The following is a 17212-nucleotide window of genomic DNA, read 5'->3' as shown; positions in this document are numbered from 1 at the left end:
ACAAAACTTAACCCAAAACTAGTCCCGCTCAGAAATATATATACAAGAACTCCTCTCAAATGATATATATACAATAGTCGTTTGGTTTACAAATACAATATGCAATATAATAAACATAGTAAAAGTTAATCAACTAACGAAATCAACCCTTGAGGCTTTCGCTGCGCAACTCTAATCTGTCTCTGAAACTGAAAGTGGGAATGGGTGAGCACATCATCCCTAAAAGGGGTGCCCAACATGAATAACATTTAACTTTCAAGTAATCATAAGCAATATTCGGAAAACGATACATGTTTTCCCAAACATTAAATAGCGACTAAGTCACTGAAATAAATGATGTATATGGAACAAATTCCTTCGTCAAACAATGTATAAGTCAAGATATTCAATAAGTTTCTATGTGACCTTCAAGATTCATCAATAATACTAATCTCACTATTTTTCTAATACTGGATTGTGTACATGTTCATAATTTTAAACTAATTATTCTCCAATCTTTATTAACTGAAATTATTGGTTTACCCTACAATTTTTACTTCATTACATCTACAAACAACCAAACAAACAAATAAATCAATCAAACAATTTTTTTTAATTATTGATAGCTTTTAGTGATTAAAATTTATCTCACAAACCCAATCCAGTTCTAGACTAATCTAGTTCACTAACTGGCACTGGATATTTCTATCTTTTCCCATGGAAGATCTAATAGTGAGCTCTGATACCAATATTGTAGCGCCCCTAAGCTAGTAGCTGACTAATCCAAAAGATTAACTAAATAAGAGACACTAAAATCTAAATTATTTACTTAAACATTCAATTAAGAAATATGCTACAAAGCTTAACCCAAAACTAGTCCCGCTCATAAAGATATATATACAAGAGCTCCTCTCAAATGATACATTTACAATAGTCGTTTGGTTTACCAATAAAATATGCAATATAATAAACATAGTAAAAGTTAATCAACTAACGAAATCAGCCCTTGAGGCTTTCGCTGCGCAACTCTGATTTGTCTCTGAAACTGAAAATGGGAATGGGTGAGCACATCATCCCTAAAAGGGGTGCTCAGCAGGAATAACATTTAACTTTCAAGTAATCATAAATAATATTCGGAAAACGATACATGTTTTCCCAAACATTAAATAACGACTAAGTCACTGAAATAAACAATCATGTATATGGAACAAACTCCTTCGTCAAACAATGTATAATATTCAATGCCAAATTCCAGCACCTAATAATAATATTGCGGTGTATCGCCCTAGCCATGTGCATAAAAGCTCGAAAGAAAGTAGGTATAAATGTGAAGGAGCGTATCCTATATACAACAGGTGGAAATTCTTATTTCCCATAACAATTCATAAAGAAAAGCAAAACATTACAAGTCCTTCCAATCCATGGAAAGATTTCAAGAATCAACAGAACAATCGTAATACAATCTAAACAAAGCATGGAATGTACAATCAGACAAAGCATGAGTTTGTTAAACAAAGACTTTTGTAAAAGAAAAAAATAATGATTACAAAAGAGTCAAATGTATTCCCACCTATTTTGATGACAAGCCACGTCTACCTCAAGATCCACGATCCACCGGTTCATCCTTTGAATCGATCGTTGTGAATAAGACTAACTGTTAATCACACAAGAAGTCTAGGATTCTAGCCAAAAGGCTCACACAAGAATCATACAAGTCTTTCTTATGATTCTAGGCCCATTTAAGGTTCTACATCTTTTATTTATCTATCTTTAGCATAGCTAAGGTTTACTAATTGAATTGGGTTGGTTATATGGTTCATTAGATAAGTCTTGTGAATAACTACAACTTTGTAGAAGAAGCCAAAGGCTAACTCAGACCGTAAGGATCCAATTCATGTTCATCGGAAAAACTGGCTACAAGCCCAACTTCACTAGACAAGCGCATTAACTAAGGTCCAGTCCATCTCAGTCAACTAACGGTCTCTAACGGTCAAACTAACGGTCACGGGTCAACTAACAGTCAGCGTCTAAGGTTGAGTCAACTGGTAAAATGATTAAAGTCTAAATCGGTTAACCCTGTGAACTCGGTCAATGTAGGGAAACTCAGTGAGTTAACTCAGTCTACAAGACTGATTCAGGTGAGTCAGATTTACATGTAACTCAGTTAGATTGACTGAGCCAGAAATACTAAGTTCAGTCAGCTAGACTTAATGCAATCTGGCTAAATCCATTGTACAGGCCAACCTAAGATGCATATGCCAAAGTTCAATTGCAGAAGCCAATTTTATCTACAAAAACATAATAACACATAACTTAATTACAACACTAAAACTCAGCTTACCTTGGTCTGCAATTGCAGGCTTTCACAAAGGCCACCGCCACATCAACATTACAAACAACTTCATCATATATATCCAAATGCATTATTTGTTATGCAGTGGAGAAAATGGTTGCATAATTCGTTATGCGTCTGCAGAATGTGTTATGCATCTTTTTTGGTGGCTGCATAATAGTTATGTATCAAGTTTTCGAAAATTTTGCCTAAAATGATGATCACCTCCGATTTTTTCGTGAAAACAAAAATTTGATATTCTTATTTGTACTCGTTGTGTAGCTCTCTTAAAAAGATTTCCAACGATATAAAATTTATAAAATTCCAAGGCGCGGATTTTGAGATATGTTATATCCAAATTGCCAATCCCTGATGCATAACCCGTCATGCGGATGCATAATCCGTCATGCAGACATTTCTAATAATTTAATATAATTATGGGTGTCACGGAAATAATTATGGATGTCACGGTATCTAAACTTAATTGTGGGCCTGACAATGAAAATATTATTTTTTTTGGGCCTGCGCCTAAGTTTCCCTATGTAATCTATCGCCTCTTTCATCCTAGGTTGAAGCTTGAAGGTTTCTATACACAGGCCCAACAAGGAATCTTCTTCTTTTGCCCGTGGCTGCTACCTCTCACCACACCGGAGATATAATCATGCGAGAAAAAATCCAGTATAGAAATAAAAACTCTTAGGGATTTGAATAATTTGATAGTTATATGGTTTCATGTGATCAGGCTATTACCATGCCAAAATGCTTACGAAAAAGAATTAGTACGATCAGACATAATGGAGTCTTGTATTGGAGTCAAGCAAAAAGTAATCATTGTTGCTCTTGACATCAAAAACAACATTAAAGATACTGAGGATGGTTGCAATCTTCAGTATAGGGTGATCGTACTGCCAGAGGAAGTTCCGCAAGGTGGTAAAGAATGCCTTGCAGAGTACGATGGGTCTGTTGCTTGTATCTACTGTGATAAAATAAAGCGAGTTGAGCAGTAACAAATGGATTCGCAATTTTTATTCATCGAGGCGTTTGTATTAATTCTGTTGCCAACACATCTTTGCAACAAGACTGAGCAATTGAGCTATGCATTCTCCTCTGATCACATTTTCTGTCGTTCAACTCAGGTTTCAGAAATTTAATTTTATCCTTTGATTGTCACGTCCATTATGATTTATATTGGTATATGTGAATGCTAGTCATCTAATTATATTGTAATACTAATTTCAAAAACTAGACAAATTCCTACTAACAACTGCTTATGAAAAGTAATTCCTAAAGTAAGAAATGACCTACTTTCTGTACCTGAGCCCCGAGGTCCACCCAAGCAATATCTTCTTGCGTTTCTATTAAGTTTCTCCGATCTCTTTCAACGAAACAAGGCTGTTCATGTGAGGTATTGCTTGAACGTACACATAATCAGGGCAATCTCCGGCACAATATTTTTGCAACATGGACGTCTTAGGATCATAACAGTAAAGATCACTCGTTCCATTTTCCCACAATAGAATTGTATTCAGCTTTGTAATGACAAACGGCGTGTACGAAACTTGGCCTTCCCATTCTATACTGTACTCTTTACTCCAGCTCCATGTCTGGTCGTAGTAGTTCTCTCGTCGTTTTCTTTTCGCTTTGCCACAACTAGTACTAATATCACAAGTCACTTTCTTCTTAAACACCCATATATCTAGCCGCCGTCTATTCATAAATTCATAGTCCTTCTGAACAACACATAAGTTACCTCCAAGTAGGATGAGTTCGAATTTGGAACATTCCCAGTTATTATTATAAATATAAAGAGGGGATGGGATGAAACAAAATTCCTCATCAGCCAAACCGAATACTAAAATCAGGTCACGGCCATTGATCCAGTGAAGGGCTCCATTAGCAAAGACACCTGGCTCTTTAGCTGAGAAGAGGGTACTCAGGGGAGGGACATTTCCTTTGTCTCTCCATCCAAGGTGACTCCCGAGAGTGTATACCTGAACAATTCCCCCCCAGTACTTGAAGTAGATTCGAACAATCTTATACTCATTGGTTAAACCAACGTAACCGAATCCTCCTGTGGGACGTTTAAAACTTCGCCCCTTGTTCTCCAATCCAGGAATATAAGCAACCTCTCCAGTTATGGGATTATTACATATAAAGCCAAGACTATCTTCAGAACTTCTTGAATGATCTATCGCTTTATAACATACCAAACCATTGCATGAACCAACCATGCAATCGGGCTTTAAATTGACATTAGGGACTAATGATTCAAGTGTGTTCAGAGAATAGTATTTCTCGATCTTAGTTTCGTATTTGGGATCTCCGTAGCAGAGATGTATCAGACGACCCCCAAACCTAGTTTTCTCAAACATGAAAAGGAGACCTACATTGTTGCCGATGATCCTTCTCCAAGTTTTGCATACTCGTTTGCACTGCAAGGTGGATTTGATGAATAAGCGAGAAAATATGTTTTCTAGGATGTCTCTGGGAAGATTCTCCGCCGCCATGATTAGGGTTTGCTGCTTGCATATAAAAGAGAATATCAAATTGCTAGTAGTATGTTTAGCAATATCGTTTGTGATTTCGGAAACCTAATTCCAGTGGGTCCGTAAACCAACCAAATATCTCACGGTCAAACCCGTACTTACAGATCCTAGTTGCCCGCTTAATCTAACAGCAAGATGACAGCAAAGCTGGCTTGGAGGGCTAATTTGTCTTTTGAACGAATGATCGATGATGCGGCAATTCCAGCATGTAAAATATGACAAATAATCAAACAAAAAACAAAACGAAAAACTGAAGTTCGTATTTCTTTCTTCAGCTTTCCCTTTTCAATAATACTGCTATGGTATCTGATTATAGACCTTAGACGGATAAAAAAATTCATTTTGGGATTATTACTCAAAGAACTGATCAATTATTTATAAATATATGATTAAAACCTGTAAAATAGAAAGTCACGAGAAAGAGAAAAAAACAAAAAGGTTTTGAGTTGTTGGATCACGAGGTGTTTATTTAGAACGCGCGATTGGGAGATACTAAAACTAATTGAGGAATATAAATTACTTCCCCCAACCAATAGTGTCTGCTAAGAGGTGTTTTTGAGGGGAAAATATACTAAAATACCCTTTCCTTAAAATAAAAATCAAAAAACTTAAAATCATATCTCCCATTTCCATCTTCACCTCTTATTAATCTCTTTTTAGGTTAGGGCCTTGAAACCTAAATATTCTCCATTCCCTTTCAAATTCTAAATTTTCCTCACTTCCTTTCTAATTGTCTTCTCCTTCTCTGCCGGCTCCTCACTTTGAAATCGATTTTTTTTTTTACATTCAGAAGTGATGAAGACCATGCCGGAAGTGATGAAGACATGTCGGAAGTGATGAAGACATGTCGGAAGTGATGAAGACCATGCCGATATAGATGAAGACCATGCCGGTAGTGATGAAGACTATGTCGGAAGTGATGAAGACCATGCCGGTAGTGATGAAAACCATATCAGAAATAATTTTTTTTACATCCCCGGAAGTAATGAAGACCATGCCGGAATTAATGAAGACCATGTCGGAAAATGGTGCGTGCATGCTTGGTGACTAACATTCAATGTCGTAACTAAATGTGGTATGCTCGATAGAAATCTATCAATGTCGGTACTCAAGTGATTTTTTTTTAAAGTTTCTGGATACTTTACATCATGTGTCGGCAAAGAAATTCAAGCAACATACCATGCCGGTAGCAATACTGACATGCTTGAGAATTAACTGAATGTGCCGGCAGTGGACTGAAAACCAGAAATTAAAAATTCAAAACGGAATAGTGGCAAACATTTATGAAAATTTCCAACAAATGTCGGCATGGTTTTTTGATGAATACCATGTCGGCTTGAATTTCAAAATGGGGGATAAGCTCGGTGCCGGCATGGACGTGGTATGAATACCATGCCGGTATGGATGCTTCCGGCATTGTATTCATACCACGTCCATGCTGGCACCGAGCTTTTTCAGATGTAAAGTGGATTCAAAGAAAAAAAATCAAATTTTCAATCTCTTAGCAGCAATTCTCTCTTCACAATCATCCTCCATTTTCACCAAAAAAAAGTTCCCTCTCATATTTTTTCCTCCCTCTACTCTCACCTCACTCACCCAAATTCAAATAAAAATACACACTAATCATTTAACAAACACTTAAGATTTTTACTAAATTTAATTAACCATTAAATCTGATTAGTGAGGAGTAGATTAGGATTTAAAAATTAATTAGATAAGGGGTGACCCTGATATGATATTTGGATCCAGTTTTTGTCTTTTTCCTCTATCCCCAATTAGTTTTGATATCCCCTAATTGCGTTTCTTTATTTACTTAAAACATTAAGGTTTTAGTAATAACTGAAGTAGAAAGAAAAAGTTTCAGAAATGGATGGAGGAGAAGTGTTTCAATTTGATCACAGTTAGGGCTGCACAAGACCCGTCCACGATACCCAAACCCACCCGTACCCGCTAAGTCCGTGGGTTTTTAATCCATACCCGCCCGTTGTGGGTGCGGGGTTGGTTATGAAAAAAAAAACCGCTGTCTGTGGGTGCGAGGTTGGTTTAAGCTAATACCCGCCCATACCCGCCCAAAAAACCCGCAGATTATATACCATTAGATAAAACTAATCCTAGTCGTCCATTATGAAACCCTAATACTAGTAGATAGGATAACTGATAACCCTCATTCACTTTCTACACTCTTCTCTCTGTTCGGCCTCTCCTCTTCTTCCTCCTCAGTTCTTCTTCTTCACATACGAACGACAATTACCAGAAATCTTCACCAGAAATCGACAACAACAACTTCGAATCTTCACCAGAAATCGACAACAATCGAAAAATCAACAGATTCAACACTTAATCTTCATCTGTGAACTTCCTAGATATGAATATTTTGGGGGTTTTGGTTTTTTTTTCTCACTTAATCAAGGAGAATAGAAGTTACTCTAAATACTTGAATATAAAGCGGGTTTAAACCCGTTTAAACCCATACCCGCCCAACCCGTAGCGGGCGGGTAACAAAACCCGCCCGCTGTTTGTGGGTGCGGAGTTGGTTATGAAAAAAAAACCCACAATATGTGGATGCGAGGTTGGTTTTAGCTTATACCCGCCCATACCCGCCCATGTGCAGCCCTAATCACAGTTTTCATTATCTATGCATCTATCTCGTTATTACTCTCAAATCTGCCTTATGAAACCACTGCAAAATTGATTTGATTTATCATTATATTTAGATTTTTAGACAAAATTTCAGAAGCTTCATCAATCAACTAAATTATATAAGTGAGCAAATTACCAAGCCATTTTTCCGATCACAATAACAAATAGTTTAAGTTAAGGACCTTAAGATTTCATAGAGATCAATGTTCAACCGTAAAACATGTATACAGAAGTTAACCGTAAAAAAAATGTTCAACCGTAAAACATGTATATAGAAGTTAACCTCTTACCTACACGTAGTGTCCACGTTAACCTCTCACCTACACGTCAGAGGAGCTGTCAACTAGGTGTTATTCAGCCGGTCATGTAGCCAAATCGATGCTTATTTAAGGAATAACATTTTTCTTGACACATAATTTAAGGAATAATGTTGCCTTTAACTGGTAAGTGGGTGTTAAAACCATAAGAATTGTTGACTTGTTTTCATGGGTGGAGGCAGGAATTTCGCTACGAGGAGGCAAAATTTTTTAAGGGTAGGCAATAAGGCATAAAAAGGCTTGGGTTTCTTATTTTTCATGAAAATTTGGGGAAATTAGGCTTGGGAGCCAACCCAGCAGGGTAGGCAACTGCCCACCCTTGTCGTGGCCTGGCTCCGCCACTGCTTGTTTTGTTATGTCTATAGCTTACTACTTAGTTAGGGCAACCATCTCATCTTTCATCCATGAATTAAGATTTAAACTAAGCTTTAGTGGTGCTAGTTCCAGGTCAGGGGTTCGAATATCTTTGTTTTTTTTAATACTACCTGACTTATCTGGATCTGACTCAATATCTTTGTTTCTTGAATTAGATCCGACTCATTTGACTTAAAAATATGTGAGTCGGTAGATTTGTCCCATGAGTCAGGAGAATTTTATTTCCTGACTCGAATGATTCAAATCTGGAGTTAGGTCTGAGTCAGTCTGACTCAAAACAACAAAATAAACGGTCTGATATCTGACTCGAACCGAATCAAGGACAAAATCAGATTCAGACGTTGAATCAGCAAAAAAACAAACACACTCTTGCTCTTAATCGCCACTATGATCTTCCTTATTTTTTTCATATAAATGTTGGTGGCCCCAAGGTAATGTCTACTCCTCCAAAGTCCACACTCGGATGATCTAAGCACACACTTTTCATATAAATGTTGGTGGCCCCAACGAAACAAGACTGTTCATGTTAGGAATCGCTTGAACGTACACATTGTCGTTTTCATCTCCATCCCAATACTTTTGCAAAGTTGACGTCCTAGGATCATAACAACAAAGATTACTAGTCCCATCTTGCCACAACAGAACTGTGTTCCGCTTTGTGACGACAAACGATGTGTAAAGAACTTCACCTTCCCATGCTATACTGTACTCTTTACCCCAATTCCATGTGTGGTCGTAGTAGCGCTTTCGCCCTTCGCCGTAACTAGTGCTAATATTATTATCCATCACATTCCTCTTCAACGCCCATATATCTAGGCGTTTATTTATCCAATGATGGTTCGTATGAACAACACACAAATTACCTGCAAATATTAATAGGTGTTATAAGCTGCATTTAACTGGTACAGTATGGTGGCACAACTGAAGGTAAAACAGCCTAAATGAGTAGCTGCATTGAACCATATTAAGTCGAGCGACGAGCAACGTACGGTTAATAATCGAAACAATCAACTAAGAATAATAGATTAATTTCTAGACAATAAAACATCTCTAAACAAAGCTTATTCTAGCAGTGGGAAAATGTAGAAATCTAAAACTGAAAGGTTTATCAACTCATATTAGCTAAAATGGTAGGAAAAAACTGCTGCTGCTGACTCTATCACCTCATTCATCTTTGGTTGAAGGTTTCTTCACGCAGGCGCAACAAGGAATCTTCTTCTTTCGCCCCTGGCTACTACCTCTTACACCACTAGAGATATAATCACGCAATAAAACTCCAGTACTTTTCTTTGCAACGTTTATTCCTTTGACATCATTTTCACCCTCAAGTTTCAGCAGAATAAACTGGATCTTCTGCATTTCCAATTGCAACTGTCCAATCTTTTCAGACCCTTCTCGCGCCTGTTCCAAAACTCTTCGTCTTTGAAGTTTTCCACTCTCTTCAGGCTCTTGGAAACCTCTACGATCAGAGGGAAGAGGACTTTCTTCAGCATTTTTAATCAAAGTACCATTCACATCTACTAACTGCATGGTTGCTTCCTCAATTAACTGTAGCTGCTCCTTGACGTTGTTGTACTCGATAAACCTTGTTTTCTTACTCTTCTTAGACTTCTCTATCTTCTTTCGCAAATCTTGGATGGTTATCTGAAGATTCATCAATTTTTGCGAATCAGAAGAAAGTCTTTCCAGGATCTTTCTTTTGTTTGCATCTTCACGTGGCACTGTGATTCTCTTGGATACCGCTAGGCTGTCCACTCGGAGCTCCTTCTCAACTTCAAACTCGGAAGAGGGATTTCGACTTCTCTGCTCATCCACTGCAATAATTTGCTGCTGGGCGGGACGTTCTCGGGTTAACACACGTTTCATCTTTTGTGGTTTATTGACTATTGTATCAATGCTGTAATCATGGTCGCTGGTTTCCCACAGCTCGAGCATCTGGTCATCAGTTTCCGCATTTTCTCTCCTGCTTACTCCGTGTGAACCAAATCCGTGATCGTATGATGAACATTCCGACATCTGATCGAGTGGAATATCTTTCATTGAAACACTATTTCTTACTTTAGAGGTTTCAGCTTCAGCTTTCTGCGCATTGACATTCCTGTGTTCATTGCCAAGCTCCTCATTTTCCAAGTGCATAGCAACAGTAACCCCACTCGTCTGGACTATTTCTCGAACAATACTACTTTTGGATCTCAGCTCTTCAGCCTCTTTCAATGCAGCCTCGAGTCTAGCACTGGCAGCTAAGGCTTCCTGCTTTGAGAGCTTCACCATTTCCACAAGTGCCTTCTCCAATAATTTAACCCTAGCCTGCAACTCCTTCAACTCGGAAACTCCATCTACCACCAACAAATTTTGGTCGTCATTTGGGTCATAACAGCTCTCTGCAAACTCTTCATCCTGAATCTGTAACTGAAGAGTAAGAAATGCTTATCTGATTGGGGAACTATTCAAAATGTAAACAAAATTTGCAAAAAAAAGAGAAAACCACATACCTGCTTACCACCTCCCCGGCTCTGTGCTTGAGAAAGTGCATGATCTTCAGGAGAAGTTATACCATTCGGTTCATAATAGCTATCTGGAAACTCTTCATCCTGAATCTGTAACTGAAGAATAAGATATACTTATCTGATTGAGGAACTATTCAAATTGTTAACAAAACTGAGACAGACAAAAAGAGAAAAGGCGCATACCTGCTTACCACCTTCCGGGCTCTTTGCTTGAGAAAGTGCATGATCTTCAAGACACGTTACACTATCCCTCAGAGAAACAATGACCGGGCTATATGCAGCTAAATTTGATTTTAGTCCTGCACTTTCACCCTCTAAAACACGAAGCCTTTCTTTAAGGTGTTCAATTTCTGCTTGATTTAGAATACCTTCTTCTGCAAGATTCTTATTTGCTGCAAAGGCCTCGTGCACTTTATTTTCGAATAGCTGAGAGCAGATTGTGGAGATCTGAAGCTCACTAAACATCTCTGCGGCCTCGGCTTCCCGTGCTTGGATCTCATTTTGTAGCTGAACACTCAGAAAAGCTTCTCTAGTTTTGCAATCATTAACCTCTTCACGTAAATTAGCCAAATCTAATTCGAACTCGTCGTGTGCCTCTCGAAGCGATCTAATCTCCTTGATCTGATGAGTATTCTCTTCTAGTTGCTTAAAATTCTGATTCTCCAACTCCATTCTTACCAGCCTAGCCATGTCAGTTTCCTTCTTCAGTTCCTCGATATTTCTAAGCAACTCTACATTATCACTCTGTGCAGCTTGGAGCTTGTGCTCTGCTTCCAAAAGCTCTGTATCCTTCTGATTCACCATATCCTTTTCACTCAGAAGCTCATGATGCAACCGACTGTTTACATTCTTGACACCACTCAGTTCATCTTCCAACTTCAAAACTGAAGTCTGGAGATAAATTTTATCTGTCTCAACAGTTTCCAGTTTTTCCCCAATTGTAATATTCTCCATCTCAAGCTTATGTTTAACCTCACGAAGTTGATCAAGATTATTACAAAGTTTTTCTAACTCCGCATCCTTCTCAGCACAATGGCTTTTGGAAATTGAAAACAGGTTACCTAGAGTAAGTAACTCTTCAAGAATAACACTGTTCTCTTCCTCTAGCAAGCTTGTTTTCTCCTTGACCTCTGAGAATTCCTTTGCTAACGATTCGTTTTCTTCATGTACACTGGAATATTCACACTGTAACACAAGATGTTCTTCTTGCAACTCTGACAACATCGTATGTAGGTGGTCCATCTCAACCTTTAGTCCTTTCTCCCTATCTTCCCCTTCTCTTACTCCCACTCTCAGTTGCCAGTTCATCTCCAACAGTTCTTGTTTCTCGTCGTGCAGCATCTTTAGCTCCTCGGACCTCATCTTCAACTCTTGATCAACAGTATTTTTTGTACACTCCAGATCAACTGCCTCTAATCTCAGCTGTCCTAACAAAGTTTCAAGAACGAACTTCTCAAACAGAAGTTCCTGGTTTTCCTCCTGGCTTGCCAATAAAGAACTCCCGACATCATCAATTTTTTGCAAAACTTTCTGGAGAAGCAACTTATCTTCTTCGCACTCACGATCTGTTTCAACTTCAAGTGACCTCAAAATTTCATGAAGTCCCATTCTCAGAATTTCAAGTTGGTTTATCAAGGAATTGACTTCCACATGTTGTTCAAACGACTCCTGTTCCAGTTGCGAGATCACTTTCTCTGATAATTTTGATGCGTCGTAGTATTTTTGACACTCAATCATCAAAGAAAAGTTCTTTTCTTCCATGTCTTGGATTGATCTTTGGAGGATAAAGATCTCAACTTGAGCCTTGATTGCTTTATCTTGTTCATCCTCAAATTCTTTCTTTCTCCAATAGCCTTCTTCTTGCACGTGTACAATTTGGTCTTCCAGACGAGCTAGCCGGGTCTCACTAGACTGAACGAAGTTTACATGTTCTTGCTTTTCTAGATTCAAGGACTTGCGGAGTTCCTCTACTTGTTGAATTGTGGATATCTTCTCCTTCTTCAGATTTGAGTAGTTTTCTTCTAGTTCTGCGTAGTTGCTCTCCAGAACTTCAAGCCTTTTCTGAATACTTTCTAAATTGGACAAGAGAGTGTCTCTTTCAGTAAGAAGAAACGCTCTCTCACTGTCAACAGATCGGTAAGATTCTTCTAAGCTGTTTGATTTATTTCTTAACCCGTCGAGTTCAACGTTTGCAGCAGAGAGAGAATTCTCCAATAGAGTGTTTTTCTCTGACAACCTCCCAACTTTCTCCATAACAATCTCCAACTGAGAAACTAGGTTGGACTTCTCAGCAACAAGGGTAAGTTTTTCTTCCTGAAGAGACAAACACGACCCCTCGAATACTTTTACTTTCGCCCTCAACCCTTCTACTTGTGCATTCACATCAGAAAGTGAATTCTCTAAATGAAGATTATGCTTTTCAGTACCGTGTAACTCCGAAACTACCTTAGCAATCTCACTCCTCAGGTTTTTCACCTCATCTTGGGCACCAATGAGGTCAGTCTCCAAATTAGATATTGTCCCCAAACAACTGAGATACTGAAGCGCAGCTGTTTCCTTCTCTTCCTGTAACGTAGCAACAAGTTGATTCAGAGACTGGACATCGCTTTCCCCCTTTTCAGCTCTCTCGCTAAGTCTTAAAGCATCCTCCTCAGCACGACGGAGTTTGATCTCTAGATTAGAAATAGTCCCCAAACACTGATTGTATTGTGCAAGACTGGATTCTCTATCAAGTTCTGATATCGAAAGAGCTTCCTTCAGGGTTTGAGCTGAAGCTTCGGCTTCAGTAACTCGCCCATTTACAACTTCAGCATCATCTTCCGCCTGAGAAATTCTGGTCTCTAGATTAGATATGGTTTCCAAACTCTGATTGTACTGTACAAGACAGGCTTCTTTCTCGGATTTTAATATAGCAACGTCTTCCTTAAGTCTTTGGGTTTCATTTTCAGCTTCACTTGCTTGGCCATTTAGTCGCTCCACATTCTCCTCTGCCTGTGAAACTCTCATCTCCAGATAAGATATCATCTCTAAATATTTCTGGATTTGGACAAGACCAGCTTCTTTTTCAGATTCTAGTTTTGCCAGAGCTTGCTTCAAGAACTGCACTTCGGCTTCTGCTTCGGAAGCTCGCTGACTAAGTCTTGCAGCTTCCTCATCAGCGAGAGAGATTTTTCTTTCCAGATTAGATATTATATCCAAATAATGTTGATATTGAAGAAGACCAGCTTCTTTTTCATCCTCTAATCTAGCAAGAGACTGTTTAAGGGATTCGACTTCACTTTCAGCTTTATCTGCTCGCTCAGTCAGTCCTTTGGAGTCCTCATGTGCACGAGAAACTTCAGCCTCCAAACTACATAACCTATCCAAACTCTGACGGTACTGAAGAAGACTTGCTTCTGTTTCGGCTTCTAATTTTGCTAGGGCTTCTGTTAGGGTCTGAATTTTGATCTCAGCTTGACCCACTTCTTCAGATTCAGACATTATCCGATTCTTGACGTTGTGGCTTTCATTTGACAACTCGGATACATCATTTTTCCCATCGTGATTCGAGAAATCCCCGGATCCATTAGTTGACTTATGATCTGCATCTTCATCATGAAATTTCAGACCTTTCCTCACTTTTCCTTCACCAAATTTGGCATGACGAGAGACTCCTTCTGGTCCAAACATCTCATTGAGTATCTTCAACCCTTCTTTGCCAGTTAAGGAAAAGTCACCAGGATCAAGCAATGCACGCAGAGGATGTGGCATCTCAGGAGTATGAGGCCCCCCATCACTAACTGAAGATCCTGTGGGTGAATCATCTGCCATCCCAAAAGGAACCTGGTCTGGGAATGCTTCTGCCATTTGTTTCTGAGCTTGCCGAAGATCTCCTGTTGCTTGATTATATCTTTCTGCCAAAGCACGGTATGCACGGTAGAATTCCTCAACCAGTTTCATAAGTTCAGGTCGTTGCTTGTAGTACATATCAGCCCTCTTTGCAAAAGAATCTGCATCTATTTCTATGAGCTTGATCATCGCTTTGACCTTAGCATCCATATCTGTTCAAGTAACATCATATCTTTGATCAGTAAATAGTATTGACTTAAATCTACCCTCGCAAGTATTAGCTTTCTGATCTGACAACAGCAAATGCAATTTATGAAGATTCGATAAAGCACATGTGAACAAACAGTGGTAGAGAAGGGCAAAATTTGGTGGTCCAAATCGGGTTAAAAGCTTAAAAAGGCTGTACCTGTTAGATTATCCTGTAGCCATCTTGAATTCCTTGGGCTAATATGACTATCCCACCACCAGGAATACAACCGTCTCGATTCACCATGTAACATAGACGACGCCATGACTCCAGCCAAAAATAACCAAAAAATCTGTTCTGATTTGCCAAAAGTGTGATTCCTGTATCTAATATACAAATCCAAGTAATCAAGCCAAGCCAGATCACACTCAAAACAGCTTTAAAACCCAACTAATTGGGTATTAAAGCTGTCCTTTAAACCTATAAATGTCGCTCTCCCACTCTTCCAATATACCTACAGGCACACGATCACAATTTAGAAAACAAAAAACAAAAAATGAAGTCCAAATCACAGAATTCTATAGTTGCGACTGCGATCGTGTTCATAATTCAAAAGGTTACCAGCGATTGCAAATATTAACCAATTTGGAGTTTAAGAACTGGCTGCTGTTGATTATATTGGAGTTTCCTTAGTACTACAATTCGCTTCACTGAATCATCAACTGCAATTTCAAGCATCCCTCAATCTAATACTAAATAGTATTGAGTTTATAATGATCATCAAAATACGAAATTATCACCAAAACCAGTGAGCTCGAGTACTATTGAACTCTGGATTACAGAATCTATTTACACCCCAACACAAAATTCCTCATTTTGGCAAATTCACTAGATAAACCACAAGTGAAGAGATCTTTACCTGGCAATACGATTCGTCAATTTGATCTCCCAAACAACTAAGAACTGAATCACACTGAAATTCCCAACCTGAAACAAAACAAAGATTCAAACTTGAGAAGAGTCAAACCTAACAAGACCAGCCGACACAATAAAAAGATCAAAAATTGGTCAGGTGAAGCAATGTACAGAGTTAAAAGTTGAGATTTGGGGACGAAGAAGATTCCCTCAAATAACTGAACCCAATTGAGTAGAACCATGGAAAAACTGAAAGTCCAAATCACAGAATTCAACTTGAATAGCTGTGTCTGTGGGTCTAATTAACATGATGAAACCACCACCAAACATATACAGCTCATGATCAAACCCACATTTAGATCTAAATAATATAATTTGGCAGATCATCAAACATTAACACACCCCAATAATTGAACCCCAATCCAAAGACTAATTAAACACATATCCAAAAAAATCATACTAATCCTTGTCAATCAAATCACTCAAAACCCCAATAACAACAAAAATCTCAAACCCAATTGAAACCCAAAAATTAAAACTTTTTGATCACAACAAACCAACCACATGAAACCCAATTGAGAGAAAAAAAAAAAGATCACTTTTTCAATTAGACAGCAACAAATCAATAAACACACCAATAACAAATCAATGTACCACAAGAAACAAACATCAAATCAAGAAACTTACTATGTGAAAAGAAATCTGGATCAGCAGGTACTAAAGATGATGATCATCATCATCATCTCCATCTGCTGTTCTTCATCTTCTTCCATTAAATTCACCCCATTTACTCAACTCAACTCAACTCTCAGATTAGATTAGATCCCTTGTGTTCTGTCTGTTGTGCAGTATTATTGTGCTGAGCAGTGTTTTTCAACTGAGAGTGACTCTACTGACAAAAAGTTAAGTAGGTAGAAATACTGAAGAAGAAGAGCCCAATGGAGGAATATGACTGACAGTAGTTGAACAGTGAATATGATGAATTCAGTGGAAAATTAGGATTATTAACAAAACAAAAAACCTAATTATTTACTTTGTTAATCCCTAATAACAAACAGAGATCCAATTTTGTAACCCCTAAAATTATAAATGTTGATGTTTTTATTCGTGGTAATTAGTATTATTATTCTTGTTGTGTTTTAAAAAATGTCCGTTTTGCCTTGTTATCATCATCATATCTTTAGGAAACTGTGGGTCCTTTATGTTCGGGAATAAGTTGTTTTCTTGTTGTTGGGATGTACTGCCGAGAAAAACCCTAACCGGATACACAAATGACAAAAACGTCCTCCAAAGCCATTGGGATAGGGACGGAACTGGATGCCTTGACAGTTTTATCTCGGTGAAATTTGAGAGAAAACACTGGGATAGTAGACTCAAACTCGCCTCTCTATCGGGATATCGGATAATTATCCGATCCGAAATCATAAAAAAATAAATAATTGTACAATATTCTTATTCTTGCATAATATTAATGTTTACACAATAAAAACTATTTAGAATTAAAAATATTATTTATGTTTTCTAATAAAATTTAACAAAATGTAGAAATATAAAGAAAAAAATAGATACGTTCTACACTTTCATAG

General features: G+C 38.1%; 2 protein-coding genes across 8 annotated transcripts; both read right to left on the bottom strand.

Moving 5' to 3' along the window:
* Nucleotides 1-3669: 3669 nt before the first annotated feature.
* Nucleotides 3670-4818, bottom strand: LOC113274761 (F-box protein At3g07870-like). The gene has a single exon (XM_026524153.1). The coding sequence runs from the start codon at nt 4816-4818 to the stop codon at nt 3670-3672; it is 1149 nt and encodes a 382-aa protein (XP_026379938.1).
* Nucleotides 4819-9111: 4293 nt separating this feature from the next.
* On the bottom strand, nt 9112-16730 carry LOC113321841 (protein NETWORKED 1A-like). Of its 7 annotated transcripts, XM_026569778.1 has the most exons (7): nt 16314-16729; nt 15631-15698; nt 15333-15433; nt 14931-15225; nt 10880-14736; nt 10682-10792; nt 9112-10598 (listed from the first exon to the last, which is right to left on the bottom strand). In XM_026569778.1, exons 4-7 carry the CDS (start codon nt 15034-15036, stop codon nt 9354-9356), a joined length of 5319 nt encoding a protein of 1772 aa, XP_026425563.1. In that variant the 5' UTR covers nt 15037-15225; nt 15333-15433; nt 15631-15698; nt 16314-16729; the 3' UTR covers nt 9112-9353. The 7 variants fall into 7 exon arrangements, with proteins under 7 accessions (XP_026425563.1, XP_026425573.1, XP_026425589.1 ...); XM_026569788.1 differs by lacking the exon at nt 15333-15433 and having other exon boundaries at nt 10682-10786; nt 16314-16730; XM_026569804.1 differs by lacking the exon at nt 15333-15433 and having other exon boundaries at nt 9112-10592; nt 10682-10786; nt 16314-16730.
* Nucleotides 16731-17212: the final 482 nt, after the last annotated feature.

This window comes from Papaver somniferum, chromosome 1 (genome assembly GCF_003573695.1).
Source record: "Papaver somniferum cultivar HN1 chromosome 1, ASM357369v1, whole genome shotgun sequence".
NCBI lineage: Eukaryota > Viridiplantae > Streptophyta > Magnoliopsida > Ranunculales > Papaveraceae > Papaver > Papaver somniferum.
Note: the sequence above shows the minus strand (reverse complement) of the source record. Positions and strands in the feature narration are given on the sequence as shown.